Here is a 23145-nt window from a genome sequence, read left to right as displayed (position 1 = left end):
ATCTTTTGTATGTTTATTACTGTCCAAGTTCTTAATATTTTTAAATATGACTTTAAAAATACAAAAATTATTGTTGAATTCGATTTTAAGTTGTTTTCTCTTTTGGATCTGTTGTAAATTGTATTGTTGCATTCAAACGGTAAAAGTTTTAGTTGGTTTTGATGAGATTTAACAGGAACTCATCTCGTTTTGGATCTGACATACATTCTAGTTATTGTGCTGCTGTAGATCTAATTGTTGTTGTTATTTATTTATTTAGAAATATATTTGGTTTAAAGATATACACAATGGTTGTTGTTCTTGGTATTTGTTTTGGTTTGCAATATGATATTGAGATGATAATCGTTTACATTTAGTTGAGTTCCTCTTCTTCTTTCGTCCGGTCCAGAGGCTCCGCTCAGTGCCCCGCTTAATAGCCAGCCAATTCGGCGAACGTGGAGTCCATCTCGTCGGCCAGAGACTTGTATCTGTCCTTGTTGATGCCCAGCTCGTCTGTGAAACGAATATTAATATAGTGCGTTAATAATTGGCTTCAAATTGGTTTTCGGCAATAAAACACAATGCAACATTTATTTGAACACATGAAACATAAGTCTTGTGCCACGGTGCCAGCGGGTGGCTGTAAAAAACTGTAAGATATCAAGTGTGACCAGTTAATTATTATTTGTTAGTGATGCGCTGTTTTGGCAAGCGTTTTATTTATTTTTTTTTTATAATTTAGTATTTTTAATTCACAATAAACAATTGCGTTTTGTGTCTGGATTACGGTCTGGGTGCATATATATTTTTGGGGGATTTTTTGAAAATTTTTTTTTTTTTTTTTTGGAAACGTGATTTTCTAACACTAAATCAGCATTATGACTGTAGACAATGATGAGCATTAAATGACCAAAATTTGAACTACATTGTGTATATTGAACATCTGTCAAATAGATCTTATAGAGCCCCGGGCAATAGCCATCCCAAACTGCAAACTAAATAATGAGAAATGAGCATAAATGCAAAATGCAGCAGAGAAACTGCGGATAGAATCGAAAGTTGGGCTTATTTGTGTCTGGGTAGGCAAGACAATTGAACATGCCACATAAAACAAAGTTAAATTCGCACTAAACAGAAATATTATAGTTTTTTTTTTTTTTTTTTTTTTTTTTGATATAAAACATAATTGAAATCACCTGGTTGTTTTGAGAAAGCATAAATAACTACAGTTGGCATTTTTTTTTTATATTGATAGTGGAACTGTTTTTTTTTTTTTTCTTTTGGTCTGGACTTATTTTTACAGTGTATCTTGAGGGCTGGGTTGTATGTGCTGCAACAGCAACCACATTTAAGGAAGACTAAACAAATTATTTACAGTGTAAATTGTGACTGAATATGTGGAAAATCTACACAGTGGGAGAAGTGCATGAATTTTGCTAGGGATCTGAAGGAGCACATCTGTGCGTGTGTGTGCGTGTGTGTGTGAGTGTGTTATGGGAACTGTTTGACATTTTGTGTTTGTTTTGTTTTTGGTGTGCTTGTTCTTGTTTTTTAATATCCAGTAAGTTCAGCAAATGTCTGGTCCAAATCGTCGCAGATTGCTTTGTATTTTTCTTTCTCATGGAAGAGACGGTCTGCAAAAAGCATTTGTTGTTCATTTATTTATATAACATATGTCAAATTAATAAAAGCAGTGTGTGAGAGCAACAATCAACATATGTACAATATTGTATATATATACATATATATATTGCATATTGCATATTGCATATTGCATATTGCATATAGACTGCACGCATTAGTTGAAGCTGCATTGAGTTTGAGAACTGGAATTCAATGCGATATTTACATATCATTCGATACGGTATTGGGGCAGTTATTGGGGCAATATGTTGAGATGAATAGTGGGACATACCTTCTAGCCTGTCGACCTCCTTCTGCAGGCGCTTCACTTGCTTCTCGGCTTGCTCGGCGCGCTGTTCGGCTTCCTTCAACTTGATGGACAAGGTCTTCATCTCGCGCTTGAATTCCTCGACGCGCTGGTTGGCCTTCTCCTCGGACACTTCCAGAGATTTCAGCGAGTTGCCGACAACCTATCAAAGACCATCTATGTATATATATGTTAATTGTTAGCAAGTTTGATGCGTTACCTTCAGCTCTTCCTCCAGCTCCATGATCTTGGATTCACCGGAGCGGACACGATCCTCAGCCACTTCCAGCTCATCTTCAACGAAGGCCAGCTTGCGGGACACTTCATCGGACTTGGTATCGGCGTCCTCAGCGAGCATGCGGGCTTCCTTCAGTTGGTTGGTCAACTGATCCATACGCTCCTCATCCTGCTGGGAACGATTCTCCAATACTTTGCACATGCGGTTGTTCTCATCGGCCGATTGTGTGGCCTCCAACAGCTTCTGTTGTGCGGTTGTTGAGCGCTCCTCAGATTTCTCCAAATCTTCCTCAATCTGTTGGACCTTACGGTTCAAGGTGGCCACCTCGGATTCCGTGGAGGTCAACAGTTTCTCCTTCTCTTCCAATTCGGTATTGGCCTTCTCCAGCTGCTCCTTGGCGGTGACCAAATCGACCTCAACCTGCACAAATTTCTTCTCCAAATCGCGCACCTCCTCATTCAGTTTGTCGGCGCGGGAGTTGGCATCCTTGGCTTGATTCTCGCAGGTATCTGCCTTATCAATGGCATTATCCTTCTCAAGCTTCATCGCTTGCATCTTCTTCTTGATGGCGTCCATGGTGTTTGTGTTATTGTTTTTCGCTTAGGAGGGTAGAAAACTGGAAAAAGGCACTGCCAACCAGATTTTACGAAATTTAATTAACTCCTCAAACGTGCGATGCAGCTACATCTAATTATTTATAAAATTCGTTTTCTTCTATCCAAAATCTCTTTAGTAAGTATTATTACACGTATTATACGAAGTGCCTCTGCAGCTTTTCACTCAACAACTTTATTTGAAATGTTGCCTAGCAGCTCATTAAAATGCACTTCAAAAAGTGTGTTTACTGCAGGCTTAGGCTTTAGAGAATATTATATAGTATTTGGGGAACTTATACGGATATATCCATATATAAGTTTAAGGCTAAATGTAAACAGAAAATTTATAAAAGCTAACGTAATTTTCTATTTTTTTCTTTTTGTTATAAATACGCCCACTATAAGGCTGGACGATCTCTATTTCTCTCTCTCTCTCCCTCCCTCTCTTGCGCTCTCTTTTGCACGGCATTCAATTTAAATGTTGTCCGATTCTCAAAGAGTTTAAAAATAAACCAGATATGCTTTTGCATATGAACCCATCCAGTCCACATACATATAGAATGCTGCTGGCGCTTTTTGGACATCTTTGCCTGGCCTGTAATTCTAGAGTTCCCATCATGTGTTTCCAAATTAACACGCCTACATATATATAGATATATATATATATATATATATATATATATATACATACACGATGATTGCAATTCGAACATTTTCGGTTCATTCTATACACATTTCTTTTTTTGGGGTCAGAATTTGTGTGGGCGTTCGACTATACGTAAGGTGGTTATCTGTGTGTGTGTGTGTGTGTGTGTGTGTGTGTGTGGTCTATAAGTGGGGCAAAGTCATTGATGTTGTATTTGTATATTTAGTGGGGTATCGCTTGGGGGTCCCAGGCCTTAAATATCACAGGCCTTATACTTCGATTCCATTTCAAATGGGGCCAAGCATTAAAGGGTCTGATGGGTAGAAACTGAATAACAAGTCCTTCAGCGTGATTCTGATCATAGTTTGTGCTAGTTTTTGTCTTTTCAAGACTAAAATGTATATGCAACATTTAACTAATCCACTTAACACTCAATATTTAATTACTATAACTAACCCAATATAGATATTATTTTATTATATTAGTGGCCTTCGGTGTTTGTCATAAGGAAATATATATATATCTATCTGTATATCTCCCACAGTATATAGAAATCGTGTATATGTGTACGCATGGCTATTTCTCAACATCTGCTCTCTAATAATTTTCAAGCATTTCTGACATATAGCCAAAAACAAACTCAAGGATAAATTGGCCTAAAGCAAATGTTCGGTTGCGATCATCGTTCATGAGATCACAAAAGCTTTGCGAGAAAAGCTTTCTCGTCTAAGTTTCAAGTAGAGTTAAAAATAAAATCATTAAAGTTGTTTCTCAGTATCTGCATCTGCATAAGTATCTGTATCTGTAGCTGTATCTGTAGCTGTATCTGTAGCTGTGTGTGACAGGCAGGTGTCTGTCTGCAGTTAATTTTATAGAATAATAGAAATCTGTTGAGCAGAAGCTTTTGTACAAATTGTGCGTATGTGCATATGTATTTGTTTGTGTGTGTGCGTGCGTGTATCTGTGTGAAGCTTTTCGACTGTGAATGTGTGCAAATTTTCACTCATACACACACACATCGACGGATATTTTTGTCAGATTTAGTTACAAAATTCCTTATAAGTGAATTTCTCACAACGTTCATATCATAAATTTTTGTATAATATGTTTCGCATAGCGGACTCTCATTACAAAAATATGGCGAATATATTAATTATTTTGATCCTTTCTTCAGCTGTTCAAGAGTTTTATAAATTTCGTGCAACACTTGGGCGTTTGTCAATAGGTTTTTTATTTTTAAACATATTCAATATTCGCTCGTATTTATATTTATAGACACATACATATGCACATTCAATAACTGAATTCTTTCGCTATATATATATATATATATATACATATGTATATATGTATAGATATATAGAAATATTTAAGTTTTCGTTATGCAGAAAGCAATTTTAACTATGCATTTGCCAAATGCATTTTCCATGCACATTTCACTTCGTTTAGTTTACAAAAACTGTTTTATTTTTAATATTTTTTTTTTTTTTTTGTTTTTTAGTTAATAACGCAGATTTGTTAAAATATATTATACATTTTTAATTTTTTTTTGTTTTAAATTTATTTTTTATATATTATATTCCCAATGCAAAATCCTGGCAGCAGCCGTAACTAACCTTAGCGTTTCAAACACACTATACGCTGTCGAAACCCCGAGAACACTGATGCTGACCAAGTCGCGGTGCCGAGAAAGCGACCCCAAGAAATAACGCAAGGCGCACACACAGATACGCACACACACACACACACACACACACACACTAGCACACCAACGCAGTATTGAATAATTTTTCATTTCGTAAAATTTCCCATTAAAAAAAAAAAGCGCTTTCGCAACTTTTCATGGGCTGATTTGAAATTTCCCACGAAAATTTCCCTAATACATATGGATTAATGTATCTGTGTGTATTCAAAGATCTCACTTGCGAGACTCTCTCTCCCTCTCTCTCGCTCTCTCCCTCTTTTCCTCTCAGCTATCCATGCTCTCGTTTTTCTTTTTCTTTCACTGCATTCTAGTCATATGCCTCACACACAGACGAGCGTGAAAATGATGCGTTTTCTTTTTTTCTTAATTGAAAAATTTATATATATATTTTTTTTTTCATTTTATTGGTTGTATCTTTATTGTGTATCTGTATCCATCCAAAAGTGCGGCTATAAATAGGTAACATACACGCCCGAGACGGACACGGCTAACAAGATGAGAACCTATTTTGAGTAAATAAATATTGAGAAATTTTTTTTTTTTTATTTTCACACGGTGAAATCCTATTTCCAACCTATTTGAATGTGACGTGGACAAAAAAAAAATAACAATTGAAAAAAAAAACTTTGATGAGCTACAAAGCCCACAATAAGGTTGTATTTAAGAACATCCAAGGTGGTGGGGGGAAGGAGGGGGAGGCTATAACCATAATTGGATTAAAAAGAATACACAAATTGTTAGTCGATTCAATAATATATATAAGAGAGAGAGAGAGAGAGAGAGAGAGAGAAGGCAAAATATACATATACATTCTTGATCAGGATTAGCCTCGACGATCTAGCCATGTCCGTCTGTATGAATACCTTAGAAGCTAGATATACATATATTTGCGTATATCATGCGCAGAACACTTTATGAAGTATCGATAAATATCGATTTTTAGTCAAGGCTTTTTAAACACTTTAAGTGTGATATGTAGGCTCGCAAAGAGCATAGCACTTTTTACGTACCGCTAGGATCCCCCATTAATTGGAAAAAAATAGCTAGTTTTAGATGCATGATCTTGCGGTTTGTAAACTAGTTTGAATGCTTGTTAACAAAAATTATATTATTCTTTGTTGGCTTGCTGAAGGTCAAGTTTTTTGTATCAAAAATCATTTTTTTTTTATTTAACAATCCATATAATTCATCTGCTTTTCGTAGCTATTTAAAATCGAAATGTCGCCAAAAATAATTCTCAAAAGTTATATTTAACATGAATTAGACATTATTTTCTATTAATTTACTGTTATTAAATATTTAGCGCTTTTTCCCCATTAAACAATAATCGATTTAAGCCAAAAACTATGGAAACTAATCAACAATTCTTCGAACCCATTTTGAAATACAAAAACCTCTTCCAGTGTAGCACAACTTTCTAAAAATGATACAAGAAACAGCTGCTTTATGTATTTATAGTTGTCAATAACCGTTAAATAACACTTGTCAGTGAGATTATTCAACACTGTAACCAAGTTTTTAGAATAATTCGTACATTGATCCTTTAATTGGTCAACAAATTGTACGAATATTTAAATAAAAACATTTCTTTGTGTATTTTGTATGCAAAAGAATTTTTTCCATTTATTTATCATAAAAATATAAACGCTTATTAACTGAGAAATTGTATTATTAATACATTCTTGTACATATTGAATTTGTATGTTTCAGAATTACAAAAGCTAAGTGTGTACATTTTATTAATTATCATTTTGTTTTGTTTTCTCTTATTTTTTTTTTTTAATTTGCATTTTCGTACAAAGGCCATGAAAATTGTCAATTTATTAAAGATATATTTTTCAACTAGTTTGCAAGCAAAATGAAATAAATTAAATAATTTATGAAATTGACTGTTTTTGAAGCTGCAAAAAGGTGTGAATCTGGCGGTGCATGAAGCTACTTTGATATTATTATAAGATATTTACTGGTGGGTTTCAGAGAATTTGAACAATGGAAATTAAGGTCTGCTATTTGGGATCTGTGGTTTGATGCGCCTCAATTTTTTTTTTTACAGGCAGTATTTTGTTTTTCACTCAAAATTAATCAGCATTTCCCCTAAATCCATCCATTTTGAAATTTATAGTATATATGTATATATATTATTGCTAAAAATTTGCTTTATTATAAATGTTTTAGATCTCTTTGGAATGCTTAAACAGAATGTTTCGTAGCTGAATATTGAGAGGCATCGCATTCCCGTTTGTAAATCTCAGGCTGAACTTGTTTTTCTTTTAATGTTGTTATTGTTAAGCTTAATAACTGTTGAGATCGGCGTATTCCAGTTCCTGGGCAATGGTTTTGTACTTCTCCTTACCTTTGCTGACCTCGTCTACGAATGCGGCGATTGAATGTAAGCATAATAATGAAATACGCAAGAATTTAATAAAGTTTTCATTTAGTTTATTGCATAAATTGTGAATACAAATGATAAATAAAGTTTGTTGAGTCAAACAAATACACAATGCGATTGTCACATATAATTTAATAAAGGCTTTACACAAAATCTACACACATTAGTCTACGCTACACACACAAAAATCAAATTGCAAGCAAAATACGTCTACAGGACGCCTACAACTATGCTACGAAATACAAAATACGAAATACATGACGATAAATGTGCGTTAAGTGTGAATAGATTTTGCTGCGGCTCTTTGGGGCGGGCAATGGAGCAGCGCTTATTCCTTGAGGATGAGCTCGACAAAGGCGGTGTCGAGATCGTCGCCAATATCCTTGTAACGCTCCTTCTCCAAAACAAGGTCGTCTGTTCAATGTTGCCAAATCATAAGCGAAATCGAAATCAGGGGAATAAGAGAGAAAATATATATTTAAATTAATAAAAATGAAAATACAATACAATACAAAACACAAGTTTACAAATAAATATATATATAAAGAAGAAAACCTTTCACGAAACAGAAAAACCTATAGACAGTAACATTTTGGCTGACAATCAAAACATTAAATAAAACTAAATATTATATTTACCTCATAAATAAAAATAAAATAAAAATGACAGCAGTTGCACTGCTTGTCAGCGGCAGCGTGTTTGGTCGGTAATGCAGTGCGCCGCTAGCTGTTAAAATTCAAAATCAAAATTAAATGCAACAAGCACAACTAAAAAAAAAAGCACAGTCAGCGTTTCTTTTTTTTTTTGCATTGCTTCGGTTAAAATTTTTAATAAATGTGAACAAGAGTATTTTTTGTTCTTAAAACGTGCATCAAATTAAAAATAAAAGCAGGGCAGCATTTTGTAGCAGTTGTGTGTCTTGAGCAGCATATCGATTGGGTCGGGGGAGGGGCAGTAATCGGTACCGATGATCGATATTCGTTGATTTAGGCTGGTGGCGCCTCGGCCTCGGCGGCCGGGGCAGCGGCTTCGGCGGCTGGCGCCTCAGCTGGTGGCGCTGCTTCTTCCGCTGGTGGAGCAGCAGCTTCAGCCGCGGGCGCAGCACCGTCAGCCGGTGGTGCTGCAGCTGCCTCAGCTGGTGGGGCTGCACCTTCAGCCGGTGGTGCGGCACCTTCAGCCGCGGGCGCAGCTCCCTCAGCCGGCGGTGCAGCTCCTTCGGCCGGTGGTGCAGCACCTTCAGCCGCTGGTGCGGCGGCTTCAGCCTCTGGTGCTGGCTCTGGCTCAGAGCCGGGTGGTGGTGGCTCATAGTTCTTGACGAAGGGCACTTCAGCACCCTCTGGTGGCAAATCAATATTGTAATCGAATGGCGGTGGTGGTGGTGGCGGTGGAGTCGGTTCCTTTGGTGGTGGTGTCGGTTCCTTTGCCACTGGCACTCCAGCCTCCGTGACGGCAGCAACAACAGCACCTTCGACGCCCTCCTCGCCAGCCTGAGCCGCTGCAGCGGCGGCCGCTTCGGCTGCGGCTCTGGCCTCCTCCATGGCAGCCAATTCCTCGGGCGTCGGTGTCGGCAACTTGGGTGTGGGTGGCTTTGGATTGCGCACCGTCCAGAATGGCTCGAGGCCCTTGATCAGGTCCAGGAACGCCTCGTCGAGGCTGTCCCCGATCAGACAGTAGCGTTCAGTTTCGACGATTATGTCGTCTGAGATGTTTCGAATGCAATCGCGATGCGTAATGAGGCAGTGAGAGAGCATTACAGGCAGTCAGAGAGAAAGAGCGAGAGCGAGAGCGAGAGAGAGAGAGAGAGAAAGAGGCGTGGATATTGAAAGTGTGAAAAGGAAGCAAAAGCGCAAACTAAGAAAACTAAAAATTAAAAAAAAAATGCTTTTCCAAGCAACGATTTAGTCGGCGGGACGAACAGGCTGGGAGCTGGTGCTGGGAGGCTGCTGGGGATGGGTTTTTCATGATGTTAGTGAATTTGACGAGGAAAACACAATTCATCATTTGTTTTAACCATAACGAGATCCCTCTTTTGATCTATTTCTATTTGAAATAATGTTCGATTTGTTTCAAGCAGGCGGCGCTTCAACAGCGGCAGCTGCCTCTGCAGGAGCAGCCTCTGCAGGAGCAGCCTCTGCAGGAGCAGCCTCTGCAGGAGCAGCCTCTGCAGGAGCTGCCTCAGCAGGAGCTGCGTCAGCGGGAGCTGCCTCAGCAGCGACAGCTACGGGAGCTACTGCATCTGGAGCAGCTGCATCAGCCTCCGCTGGCGGCGGCGTATCGCCTGCTTCGAAATTCTTTACATATGGCACTTCGGCGCCCTCGGGCGGCAAATCAATATTATAATCGAATGGCGGCGGCGGTGGTGGCGTCGGTTCTTTGACTGGCTCCGCAGCAATGGCAACAGCAGCTTCTTCGACTGCATCAATTTCGATCGCCTGACCCTCTTCCCCATCGACAGCTGGAGCCGGCTCCTCGCCGGCGAGCTTGGCAGCTTCAGCAGCGGCGGCTGCCTGCCGTGCCGCCTCTTTGGCGGCAATCTCCTCTTCGGTTAGCTCGGGTGTGGGCGGCTTGGGGTAGCGATCGTTATAGAAGGGCGGCATGCCCATCAGTTCGACAAATGTAAAGTCCAAGCTATCGTTAATGATTGCATAATGCTCTTTCTCGTTGATCATCTCGTCTGTTGGTTAAGTGGTCGGTTCATTGGTTAGTCAGTGTTATTAAGAAGTAAAAAATTGGATTAGTGCAAATATTGGCAGCACGTGTTATGGCTAGCTAACTCTGGTATCCAAGTAGCCGATTTTGGGTAAACAATGTTCAACAACAACTGGGGGAAACACTAAATCCTTGGGTTAGTAGAACGAAACAATTTTCGCTTGTCACGTCTTTTAGTTAATTATTTATTTGGATTATTATAATTGTTTCTTTTGGTTTTTGTTTTTGTTTTTGTTGTGTAAAAAAAAGTTGAAATGTTGAAAAATACTTTATTTGTGCAATTGCAGCAGCATGGTATTGTATTTGTATAGTATGTAATAATATATATGTATGTATATATTAAAAATATAAATAATTAATTTATGTAAATCGTAAATAAATCAAATTGTTTTCCATTTCATTCGTTATAATGACATTTAATGTTACGCTCGTATTTGCCTTTTAACTTTCTCACCAGGGCAAGAAAACATTTTCAGCCGAATTTAGCGAAGAGGCAAATAATATTTCTTTTTGTTTTTGTTTTTGTTTTCGTTTTTTAATTTCAAATACATATTTAAATAGAAGGATGTTAAGAACTGTTTAATTGTGAATGCTTAGATGTGGAATGATGTGCGCTGTGTGCGGGTAATTATTATTTTTTTTTTTGTCGTCTTTGTTTGTATTTGATTTTATTTGTTTATGCATTTGCTTTGAATTTGTTTCTAAATAATAGGCGTGGCAACTTATAAATAAGCAAATATTACACAACATTCTGCAAACACGATTTGTTTAAATTGTATAAACAATGTAAATATATTAGCATAATTAATACAGTAGTTAAGCTGGCGACAAAAATACAAATCTTTCCTTTTTTACTTTACATACGAATTGTATAAATAATAACACGTAAACTAATTTGCAAACCAAAAAAAAGTATAGGCAGAAAAAGCAAAGAAAAAGAAAGAAAGAAAATGTTAAAACAAAATATTGCAACAGTTTTGTATAAAGCATCGAGTGTTAAAAGTGCCGCCATATTTGCCATTCCAAATGACAGCGACCAAGCGTGTGCCATTCACAGCGCAGCGCGGACAGCGCTCAGTCAACGGCTTGCACTGCTTGAAAGTATGCAAGCGTGTATGCGTAATACACACAGGCTTGCACTGCTTGAAAGTATGCATGCATCTATGCAAACATGTGTAAATTTGGAATGCGTTTGCTGCAAAAGAACATTTTTCTTCTGTCTTTTTTTTTTTTTCTTTTTTGTATCTTTTAATGGTAATATTTTTTCTTTTCTTTCTTGTCTGCTTTTCTTTGAGTTTACCGCATAATAATTAACGTTTTCCTTTAGAGTTTATCAAAATTGGCGTTCACTCTTTCTTTCTTTGCATGGAAGACACTTGGTGTTGTCCTGTGTGTCTCAGAATGTCTCTGTATGTGTGTGTGTGTGTGTGGTTGCGTGTGTGTTTGTGTGTGTGTTTCTATTATTATAATATGGAAAGCGCCAGTTTTCTGTATTGACGTCAAAGCAGGCAGTTTAGTTAATTTACATAAGCAAATTATTTGTTTACATGTTCTGTATATCATGTAAAGTGGTTTCCATTTCCTCCTGCAGCAGTTTGTTCTTGGCTCGTTCGTTCAACAAGTCGTCTGTTTTTTTTTTTATTAAAATTGTTTTTTTTTTTTTGTTTTTGTTAAAACAATAACAAAAACAGCAACACGAGGCATGCATAAAAAATAAACAATAAACATTAGGGCGTTGGCGGTTCGCAGGCGGTGAGGCGGGCGGGGAGCGTACAAGCGGCACATAAGTTGTAATTTGTTTGTTTTTTTTTTTTTCGGTTAAGAACAACAACGAACAAAATCATATGAAAAATAAACACAAAAATATATATTAATTGGTATAGAAATAAAAATGATCAATTTAAATCTGGACTAACATAAGGAACTTCAGTTTGGAATAAGGAACTTAATTTTGCAGCTACTTATAAATATGTAAATATATATAGAAAAATGTGAAAAACTGTATTCTATTAAATAAAAATGCTCAATTAACTACAATTTGTATATTTGCAATTAATTGAAATACTGCTACAAATATATGAATATAATAAGATATGTATCACATGTGCTATCACTTTCTAATCTATTTTTAAAGTCTTAGAGAAATAAGAAAATATTCTTTAACAGACATACCTTCGAGCCTGTCGACTTCCTTCTGCAATTTCTGAACGGAACGTTCAGCGAATTCAGCGCGTGCCTCAGCCTTTAGGTGTTTGTAAATAGAAGGTAAAATTAAGTTATATTAGTAAACATCGATACAAGTAGCAACAAAAATATTGCTACAAATATAACATAACATGAACAATACAACTTTCAAAAGCTGTTAAGCACACGCACTGTTCATGTTAGTTAACATTCGAACTCTGTTGAAACGCCAGTGTTGTAAAGTAAAATGCTACATTCTTTGCGTTTCAATGGAATTGCAAATTTTACGCTTATCATAATTAAAAGAAGCTTCCCAACATTTGCTACCAAAACCAGCGGTAAGTATATAATTTCTATAACAAATGAGTATTAGTGTATGTAGATTAAATTAAATATTTTATAAAATGAATGTGTGTTGTTATAGATAATAGATAATAACATTCAATAAACATCATAACAATTAATATAACACAATTTTGATCACTTAATAAATATGCTTACAAACTTGTAGACACTTTATTTTTTAGATATATATATTTTATTTATTTATTTATTTTTTTGAGGGTGTTTTTGTTTAGACAAAACCTAAATTTGACAAATTAAATAATATTACGGGAGTGTAGATAATATATTAACTACAAATATTTCTGTACGACGCTACGCAGTCACTGCATAAAAGACAAAATGTATAACAAATTGATAATGGGCGCCAATTCGAAATGCTGTTAAAATTTCTATATCGACTTTTTTTTAAACATCAGCAGAATTTTAATTAAAAAAAAAAAAACGAATACTCTATGCTGCGGCGACTTACAGTTTCTACATTTAATTTGAACTGTATGAGCTCCTGTTCAACAATTTTATGATTTTCGCGTGCCTAGACGTCGAGAAATATACAACAAATATTTGGTATATCAATAACAGTGCTTAGGACATACATCATTATCATTATCATCATCATCATCATTATTGTGTGCGAAGTGCGTGTTTTTGTGCGGTGTGTGTGTGTGTGTGTGTTTGTTTGTGCTTTGGCAATAAAATATCTACCGAATATTCTATAATTAATTAATTATTTTTCAAGTCGTTTTGCATTAAACAATCACAATTAATATTCTTTGAAAATGTTTTGGGTACAGTTGCTACTAGGAAGCAGCAGCAGGTACGAGAGTACTGAGATGTCCATAAGGGAGCAGTGTTGTAAAACGTCAGTATTTGGGTCATTTGCAATTGATGCACAAAAAGTTGTTTTCAATTTTCAAGTAATGTACACACACACGTCCCAAATATAAATACTTGCCATGATGCACGCTATTGATATACATTTCAATTTCTGCTTGTTTATTTATTTGTTGTATTTTTCCAAGACGTTTGGGCAATTGCGCTTTTATCTATTATTGTTTAGTTTTTTTTTTTTTTTTTTTTTTTTTTTGTTAAAAAGAAAATATCAAATGTCGAGTAACGAATTTGTCGTGACGACTATGTACAATTAATTTAAAATTGAGAATAACGATTTGTGCAATTTAATATTTTCTTTTTTCGTTTTGCAAAAAAAAAAAAAATTAAAATAAAAACAAGATTAAAATTAATGCGTTTACCAACACCAGAGACCACAAATATTAATCTTTAACCGCTTACGAATACTGTAAAATCTAAAGTATACAATTGTGCATATACCTCTTTCAAGGAATGATCCAAGACTTTGATTTGCGTTTCAAAGGTTTCCTCTTTTTGTGTAGCCTAATTTGTTTATTTTGTGGTCGTTGGTTGTATTGGTGGGAAATAAATGTTTGGGTTAGGCATAACATAAATTGCATAAATTGTTCATGCATGCACAATTGGAGGCGTTGCAGAGGGAGCGGGGTTGTGGGGGAGCAAGTTTAAGACGTTTTGGTTGTGTTGATCAAAAATCCAGTGCACAAATTATTTTTATTTATATATCAAAAGAATATAAACAACCATAATTGGTTTATCAGCAACATTAAAGCGAAGCGTATTAACAAAATATGAAAATAAAATAGAAAATAAATAACAATTAGTAAACATATATCAGAATAAACATATTCAAGGGCGCGCATGTACAAGCTGCACTGTCGGTAGACATTTTATGCGATTGCACGCGCAGCCACCAGTGTTGTACAGTGGCTATTGAAGGCCTTTGAGCGGTCATGTGCGCTCAATATAGATAAATATATATAAATAACATAAACAACAACAATATATAAAACAGAATGTAACAGAAATATCGCTGGTTGGTTTTGATTGCATTTCCACAGCTCTGGGAAACTCCTTTAGCAAATTGCATGAGAAATTTGTTGTTTGTATCTACCTCCTTTAGACGAGTGTTCAGGGTCTTGATTTGGTTCTTGTACTCTTCCTCACGTTGGTTGGCCTATTTATTGTTGTTGTTGTTTATGGGATAACGGTAACAGGATAAGGGGTATACATATATGGTTTTGTTGTAATGTAAAAGTAAATAATACAAAATATATAGATTTTAATGATGTCAAATTGTCAATTTGTGATCGAGATCGAGCACAAAATATAGAATGAACTAATATCAATGAATCGCAACATTTCATACTAACCTTCTCCTCAGAGACCTCCAGGGACTTCAAGTTGTTGCCGACAACGCGCAGCTCCTCCTCAAGCTCCACAATTTTGCTATACACATAATCCAAAAAAAAAAAAAGAAACACATTAGACGGATATTTTATACAAATAGATTTCGATCGTTTGTTTTTTTTTTCTCTCTTTTTCCTCATGGGAACACAAAAAGCGCGTTTCATGCGGTAATTAAATAACATTTTGTACACAATTTTTTATCGCCAACGCCAAAAAAAAACAATGAAGAAACAAACTAAAAAAAAGTTGACACTTTACTTTCAAATCTTTGAGTCTGGAGGCTACAGAAGAGTAGAAGAAATGGGAAACAGCCCAATCATGACTGGCCAAACAGACGAAGGTCTGCATAGTAACATGTGCCAAGTATTTCGAGTAAAAAAATAAATAAATATAAAAAAAAAATATTTTTTATAACAACAATTGTTGGATTCGACAACATTTCACTGGCGCGATTTCACTTTTTATTTACGTTTTCTTTGCCCGAGGGCAATTTTTGACCTTTTTTATTTGGTATTTTTCAACACTATGCAAAATATATAAATAAACATATTGTCAACTTTTGACTGGCGTTTGGATTGCGTTCAAAATTGAATTTAATTCAAGTGCAGTTAGTATTTGAACACAGAAAAAGCAAGACAAACCTTTCGCTAAGCTCAACCTTTTCCTCGGAACGCTCCAGGTCCTGTTCCATGAGCACTAATTTTCTGGCCACCTTCGGGCGAGGCGTTACCAGGCGTTAACAGCAGTCGGGGCGGGCGGGGCATAAACAGGCAGGCGGGATATTAGAGAACACAGACATAGCAACAAACACGGCAACAGTTATCGCATTGTGGGTTAGGCATTGAGCGTATATAAGAAAGGGTATTTCCATTAGTTTGATTAACGTTTATGTTTACAATTGCATTTGGCAGAAAATGTGAATACATATGTTGTGCTTGTGGTGAACTTTTTGCGTAAATTATTTCTAAACTAGAAAACATGCGCGTTAAACACACATTCATAAATTTATAGAAATATTCACATTTTTTACCAATTTTAAAAAGTATATGCAAAGCTAGCTAGCTAAGAAAAACGAAGGGGAAAAAAACAATAATAAGAAACTAAAAGTATGCAAAAATGCACTTTGAACAAAAATAAGGTTAGGTTGCGTTGGTATTTTTTTTGTTTTTAACATAGGGTTAACCTGTTAGTTAACAGCGCTGCAAAAAACAAACTTATATAACTATGGCCACACTGTTTGTTTAATTTTGTTTTAGGCACAATAATTCGGAAGCTTTGGCGCAATATTTAACTGAAATTTGAAAATAACTTTTAACGTACTTTTCACCCTGTTCGGCACGTTCTTCGGCACGCTCCAAATCAGCTTCAACCATGGCCAATTTACGGGCAACCTTTCATTTATATTTATATGCATGTTTGTGATTTCATTTGTTGAGTTTTATACATAATTTTACAATCGTCGTCGTTTTTGAATATACACAAAGAACATAAAAAAGGCGTTAATATTTGATGTCAATTCATATTACACAAATTTGGTATTAACAATTGTTTTGATGAAATATACAGGTTACGTTTTCAGTATGAAAGGATTTGCTTTTTAGTAATAAACAGTCGAATAATTGTGAAATTATTTGTTATTTTTCCGTGTATTTTGTGAGTATTTTGTTGTTTATTTTGCTGTCTGATAACTTGTGCTTCTTATCGTTGTGACTTAGTTACTTTAAGCTATCCTTAACTTGCTAATGTACTCAATTTGCATGGGTGCTTAAAAGTCTAGTTATTTATAGGGGTAAAAACAAGCTGATGGAATTGTGTTTTCTATTTGCTGCAGTTGTACATTATAAACAAATTTCTGATTACTTTTGCTGTTTATATCATATTATATTATATAATCTATTGAAACGGAAATTAGATTCGTTTATGGATATACTTTAGGTTTCTCTGTGAACTTTAGGCAAACAGTACAACAAATATTTGGCTTCTCTCAGGAAATCGTGACTGCTACGAAACGGAATCAAAAGATGTTCTCGTGTTGCTGGCCAAGCAACAATATGACTAACAAGCGCGATTACAACTTTTAAAGTTCCAAAAACATGTGTAGATAATAAGTTAAATGAATTTTACTAAAATAGAGAGCGGCTTGAGGAAATTAGCCTTGCCAAATTGGTAACTGGCGCCGCAGCTGGGCGATTCGTGTGTATTTTGATATGCGAGAAGCGCTGCTTCTATAGATTTTAATTACACGCTAACCAAAACTGAATTTCCTGTTCGAGTCATATGCAAAAGCGTTGAAACGACGCCGAATACAATTATTTAAAACGAACGCCTTGCGCAGGTTTCACAAATAAGATTCAGCTCAGCTCAGCTCGGCACTGGTTCAGGTTTCAGGCCAAAAGGCCTGCAAAACGCATCGAAAAACCTGGCAGCAACCTCCTTAAAGAGAGTCGTACGCATAATCTGAACAGCCGACCGATGAGTCATATGAGTCAGAGCCAAGCAGAGGCCTTACATACTCACATTTACGCATAAGCGAATGTATGCATACGTGAGTGAGTGTCGTTTGCCTGGGTCAAACAGTTATTCGATTCATCATCGAGGAGTTTTGCAACACTCTTTTCTGTTGCTTTATTTTTTGGGGGGGGTTTTTTTTTTTTTTTTTGCCCAACTGCTTATGTCACGATGGCCAACTATTGCGCCGAGCGCGCTAAATATAAAAATTAACGGCCCATGCAACACGCTCCATTCCAAATTCCCATTTCGCTCTCGAAGAGAGCGCTTATCAGTCAACTGGCAATTTGTATTTCTTCTTCTGCTTTGCTTTCCGTTCAAGCTTCTGCGAAACAAAATACCCGTATTTGCCGTATACAGATAGATAGCGAGGCGGTTGCTTATCGTTTCTCGCAGTTTATCAATAGCCTCTATTTAGCCGATATGATTGACGTGCGGAACACGTAAGCAACAAGTTGGGGCAAAAATAAAAAAAAAAAATAAAATAAAAAATGTGCTAACACAATAAATTGAGCTACAAGGCAAATCGTGTTGCAAAAAGCTTATATAATAAGTTGAGCTAAGCCAGTGCTATATATCAATATATTTTCTTGGACTTGAACCTTCTTGGACCTATATAAAGTTCGTTTGGAGCAATTCCCTGCTTTCTCTAGATTTATCTATTGATTTTACGAACACATCCTCAGCAATGTTTTGCCAAGTTCAGGACTTATCATTGCATTTCTTTATAAACGATCTATAAATATGTTCTGTTGAGACCTAAATTCATTGAATATGCGCTCTTTTTATAATGTACAACAGCTTCGAGTGTAAAAGCAATTACTGCACAACTCCAACGTGTCAGAACTAAATGTTTATAAGTAGTTTTCATTGTTAACTTTATTGCAAAAATGTTATAATTCAATTAAATGTTATATGTGTTACATATTTGCTTTGTATGCCATATTTGTGGACTTGTTTTAGAATCAGCTTACGCTTTACACAATTCCCATTCATAATTTTTACATCAAAATTCAAATATAAACCCAACCAAATTTTCGAAATATCAAATATATAATAGAAAAAATGTATAAATATATATTGAATTTATATTAATTTAACGGGCCAATTTAAAATGATTTGCAAACTGTTTTACCAATTGGGATATGTTTACATATATAGATATATATATATATAGATATATATCAATCGTTATTTCATTGCTTTCTAGCACATTTTGAGTACATTAACAATTTGTATTTGGATCGCTTAACATTTACTTTACATATCGCTCTATATTTGTTATTGTTTTTGTTTTATACAAAAGACATACACATATGTTGCTCTAGACTTTGTTCAGACATTACATTTCTTACAAAAAAAATTTCATATTCAGCATACATATTTATATATATACATAAATAAAATGGATCGACTAATACAGTTAACTATGTTCTTCTTCTTTCTGTTATATATATATATATATTTTGTATGTATATAGCATTTGTATATATAGATAAGTATATCGTTTAACGGGCGGCTAAGGCAACGGCATGCCAGCATTTCTATAGCTATATAGCTGCACTTTTATCATCATCATTTAATCATCATTAACATCATAATCATCATCATCATCATTAACATCATCATTGTCACCGATTTAAGCACAAGTTTTTGAATATCAGCACCTGTATTCGCAGCCGCCGATTCCCGTGCCAAATTCTTATCTAGGCTCAATTAAGACCAAAGTTGAATACAACTTGCTTTTGGCATAGAAATCAGAGACGGATCAAGTATCATTAGGTTTGTGGCTATCATTATTGTTGTGTTCGCTGTGTGTTGATGGTGTTGTGGAGGACAATGTTGAAGCTTCACCAACAGCAGCAGCAGTACTATTTGCATTGTTATTGTTGTTGTTGGTTGTTATTGTTGTGTTCGGGTGACATGGTTTGCTGTTACTGTTACTGTTACTGTTACTGTTGCTGTTACTGTTACTGTTGTTGTTATTGTTGCTTAAGTTTATTAAATTGGTATTTAGCTGCACCTCATCGTATTTCTTGTCAGCCTCCTCAGCAAGGAAACGCGCTTCCTTCAGCTGATTCTCAAGTGCGTCCATGCGTTCTTCATCGGCAAGGGCGCGATTCTCAAGAATCTTGCGAGCACTATATATACATATACGTATATATAGATATATTTAATATATTACAGGATGACCACGTTACGACCAAGCCCATAGAAGACAGTGACCAAGTTGTTATATCGATGATTTGTCATATCAATTATATTGGTACAGCCCCAAATCAGGTGAATCATTCGACGTCATCACATCCACATCCGTGTAGAAAGTGTCGAATTGTTGTTGTTGTTGTTGTTGTTGTTGTTGTTGTTGTTGTTGTTGTAGATTATGACAAACACATGGATGCGCAGTAGTACACAGAGGTTGACACAGTTTCGAACAAGAATTATGTTGATAGATAACATTTTGGATACGATATTTTTTTTGTTGATTTTGGTTTTGGTTTTGGTTTTTGTTAAGTTGTGTTCCATAGTACAGATCAAGATTTAGAGAATTTTTTGCAAAAGAAACAAGAATTGGTTGTTGCTTGTTGAGTTGAACAGTTCAGTGAATAAAATAAATAAATACAGAAATAGTACAAAGGTACGAATAGCTGAAACAGTGCTTTGTGTGCTTTTTTTTTTTTTTTTTTTTTGTTTGGTTATATAAAACTTTGTAGAGTTTCTTTTTGCTCGACATTTTTGCTAATAATTGTAGAGTTTTAAAATAATATAATCTGTGCTCGACATTTTTTCTAATTTGTAGAGTTTTAAAATAATATAATCTGTAGAGTTTTTGTATAAATGAAGATTTTCGCATATTTATGGAATAACGTGTAGAGTTTCAAAACTATTATGTAGTTGGAATATTGTCGTTTTTTCTCTCCAATGCATAGTTTACAAGTTTTATGAAGCTTTTACCAAAATATGACTCCAGCTGTTTTGATGGAAGTGTAAATCTGTTTTCTCTACACAGATATAAAGGCACAAGGCAATGTTTTAGCTTTTTTCACATACAAGACACAGGCATTAAATAGCGAATTACTAAGACAACTACTATTTTAAGCTAGACACATACCATATTCAAATAACAATATGTGTATACGTAAATATTCACTAAGTTTACAATATTTTTATATACAATATATTCAATGAATCCATTTTTGTTGTTGTTGGCTGCGGTCGACGTTGAGCTTAAAAGCTAAAAGCTGTTTACAAGAATCGTTAAAAGTTCTTAAACATACCCTACGAATATTATATATGTTTGGAGTTTGTAAGAGAGCGCAGTATTTAACCCACAACCTAATTAGTAACGGTAATTTCGACGCACCTAACCTCAAATAGAACGGAATAGAATAGAATAGAAAAGAAAACAACGAGAAGATAACCCTATTAACCCTAATACCCTAACGTCGAGAGTTCTCGATTTTAAAGCAATAGATAATTATACCTCTTCATATTTCTTATCAGCTTCTTCTGCAATTAATTTTGCTTGCGCTAATTGGTTCTCCAATAGAGCTACTTTGTCGTCTTCCATATTTGTACGATTTTCAAGCGCTTTTCGTATCCTAAATTTCGAAAGCAATAATAAAAGGGCATTTTATATATAGATTTACCGTAGATAGAACTTGAACTTGATACTTAAGTTTGCTTATATAGGCTGTAGACTAATTCATTAATTATGTATACAATTTGACAATTTTAAGGTTACAAAAGATAAAAATATATATATAAATTTGTACTAACCGTTCGCTCTCATCGGCGGCCTGAGAGGCTTCCGACAGCTTGGCTGTGGCGGAACCCAGACGCTCCTCAGAGCGTTCCAAGTCTTCTTCGAGCAATTGAATGCGACGGTTCAATGCAAGGACCTCAGATTCGGCCTATAAAACAAATATTCGATGTTCGACAAGAACGAACAAGACAATATAGCAAACGTACAAACGAACTTAAAAACTAAGTAAATACTTAATATTAACTTAAGAACTTGACAACTAAAGCATGAAATACACTCGAATTTAATTGTTTATAATTGCTACTTTTGGTATACAAATTTGTGTCCCTAATATTTGCGCTCTCTCATAAAGGAAACTATCTCATAGGTATATATAGAGAGAAATTTAATTGTTTTCGACCGCAGCTTGTGTTCCATCTGAAATTAGAGTTTTCTTCTTCTTTTTTCCTTCCACCTTATTGTCGCATCGTTCACCAGAGCAAGCGTTTTAGCCAGTTAATTAAACAAGGTCGCCGGCGTCAACGCACCAAAGCTGGCAACAAAATGTTTCTTTGCGTGTGCTATCGATAACAGTTCAAATTTTGGGCAATTTAAGGGGGGAGTGTAGAGAGTGCCATCACGGCGAACATCGATTACACTTGTTGTCATGCTGGCAACCCCGAAAAATAGGCAACAGCTCATCGAGCCACACGAATGACGTCAGCGCATTTGAAAACAACCTTGCCAAAAATGATAACAATTTGTACAGCCAGTTTTTCCCAGCAACCGTATTTTCCAAAAACAGAACACGAAGCATAAAGCATATGCCCATTAAAGAACGGAAAATATTTGACATTGACGCCGCCGCATGCGAGATGCGGCGATTGCCTTTTACAGAGTATGCGAGCGAGAGAGAAGGAATGACAAATGCTGAAAAGCGTAAATGAATTAAATGCTTGTGCAGCACACAGCACACAGCACACGCCCAAAAATGGCTAAAAACGGCTTTGACCAAAAGCGGCAACAATTGGACAAGGCAGTCCGGTCCAGGTGTACTCGGCGCGAGATGGCTATATTGCCAATTTTGCATTGCATTGCAGTAAACACATATATATATATATATATATATATATATATATATATATATAATGTGCATACATATATTGTATGAGTGACGCTTAGAACGCGCTTCGTAAAAGTATCGTCTGATTATGAATTGGAACCAAAACCAACCGCGCCGCCGCTTTGGCTTACGTCATCGTCCAAACAGTCGATAGGCAGGCAGCATACAAAGCGCACACACACACACACACACACTCACTCACACGTATGTAGCGTAAGTTTAACGATAAAAGGCATTTCGTATTGGGGGAGCAGCGAAGCTTTCCAAAACACATACGAAAGTCACACAACAAAACCGTTGATGAAGCAACAGCAAAAAAAAAAAAAAATGCCAAAAAAAAAATAAAATACTCAGCTTGAGTTTCGTTTCGTTTAAAAATAGCGGGAGTCGCTGTACGTTAAATGTGTGGAACAGAGATGGAACTAGGCAAATTTTTCGTCTTTGCTTTGAACTCATTAACAAAACGTATTGAAGATTAAACGTTTTTTTTTTTTTTTTAGAGCTTCTCTAACATAAATTGCAAAGCTAAACAGAACAAGTTTCGGGCAAAATTTATAAAAAAAAATTGCCGGCAAAATGCACAATGAAAGAAACAACACAACAAATAATAAAAATCATGAGTATGCAAAAGCTGCATGGGTAAGAAAGTGAACCAAAAAATTGTTGACGGCTTAGTCACACACACCTTGAATTTTTTTTTTATTTTTTTATTTGACTCAAGTTGCCGTGGCAACAAAAATACAACAAAAATTGAAAGACGAGCGGCTACGT

The 23145-nt window shown here is 35.7% G+C and overlaps 2 protein-coding genes across 30 annotated transcripts in view; both read right to left on the bottom strand.

Annotated features, from left to right (window-relative positions):
• Positions 1-231: 231 nt before the first annotated feature.
• Tm2 (tropomyosin 2) lies at positions 232-5134 on the bottom strand. 2 transcript variants are annotated; one of them, XR_011416090.1, is made up of 5 exons: positions 5006-5134; positions 2130-2776; positions 1895-2072; positions 1176-1613; positions 232-492 (listed from the first exon to the last, which is right to left on the bottom strand). XR_011416090.1 is itself a non-coding variant. In XM_002053655.4 (4 exons), the coding sequence occupies exons 2-4, from the start codon at positions 2721-2723 to the stop codon at positions 410-412; spliced, it is 855 nt and encodes a 284-aa protein (XP_002053691.2). In that variant the 5' UTR covers positions 2724-2776; positions 5006-5133; the 3' UTR covers positions 232-409. The 2 variants fall into 2 exon arrangements, 1 of the variants encoding a protein (XP_002053691.2); XM_002053655.4 differs by lacking the exon at positions 1176-1613 and having other exon boundaries at positions 5006-5133.
• A 1823-nt stretch (positions 5135-6957) lies between these two features.
• Tm1 (tropomyosin 1) overlaps positions 6958-23145 on the bottom strand; it is a 30458-nt gene continuing 14270 nt past the window's right edge. For 7 of the 28 annotated variants that reach the window (XM_015171642.3, XM_032437963.2, XM_015171635.3 and 4 more), the window contains 7 exons: positions 21287-21420; positions 19530-19647; positions 16319-16389; positions 14962-15037; positions 14703-14765; positions 12365-12434; positions 8281-9182 (listed from right to left, as the gene is read on the bottom strand). In XM_015171642.3, the coding sequence (XP_015027128.1) occupies positions 8470-9182; positions 12365-12434; positions 14703-14765; positions 14962-15037; positions 16319-16389; positions 19530-19647; positions 21287-21420 (1245 nt within the window). In that variant the 3' untranslated portion in view covers positions 8281-8469. Of the gene's footprint in view, positions 7463-7511; positions 7898-8280; positions 9183-9534; positions 10158-11413; positions 11819-12364; positions 12435-14050; positions 14114-14702; positions 14766-14961; positions 15038-15639; positions 15711-16318; positions 16390-19529; positions 19648-20990; positions 21109-21286; positions 21421-23145 lie in introns of those variants that run through there. The other 21 variants (XM_015171646.3, XM_032437967.2, XM_015171640.3 and 18 more) reach the window with 15 other exon arrangements.

This window comes from Drosophila virilis, chromosome 2 (assembly GCF_030788295.1).
Source record: "Drosophila virilis strain 15010-1051.87 chromosome 2, Dvir_AGI_RSII-ME, whole genome shotgun sequence".
In the NCBI taxonomy this organism is placed as follows: domain Eukaryota; kingdom Metazoa; phylum Arthropoda; class Insecta; order Diptera; family Drosophilidae; genus Drosophila; species Drosophila virilis.
This window is presented reverse-complemented; position numbering and strand designations above follow the sequence as displayed.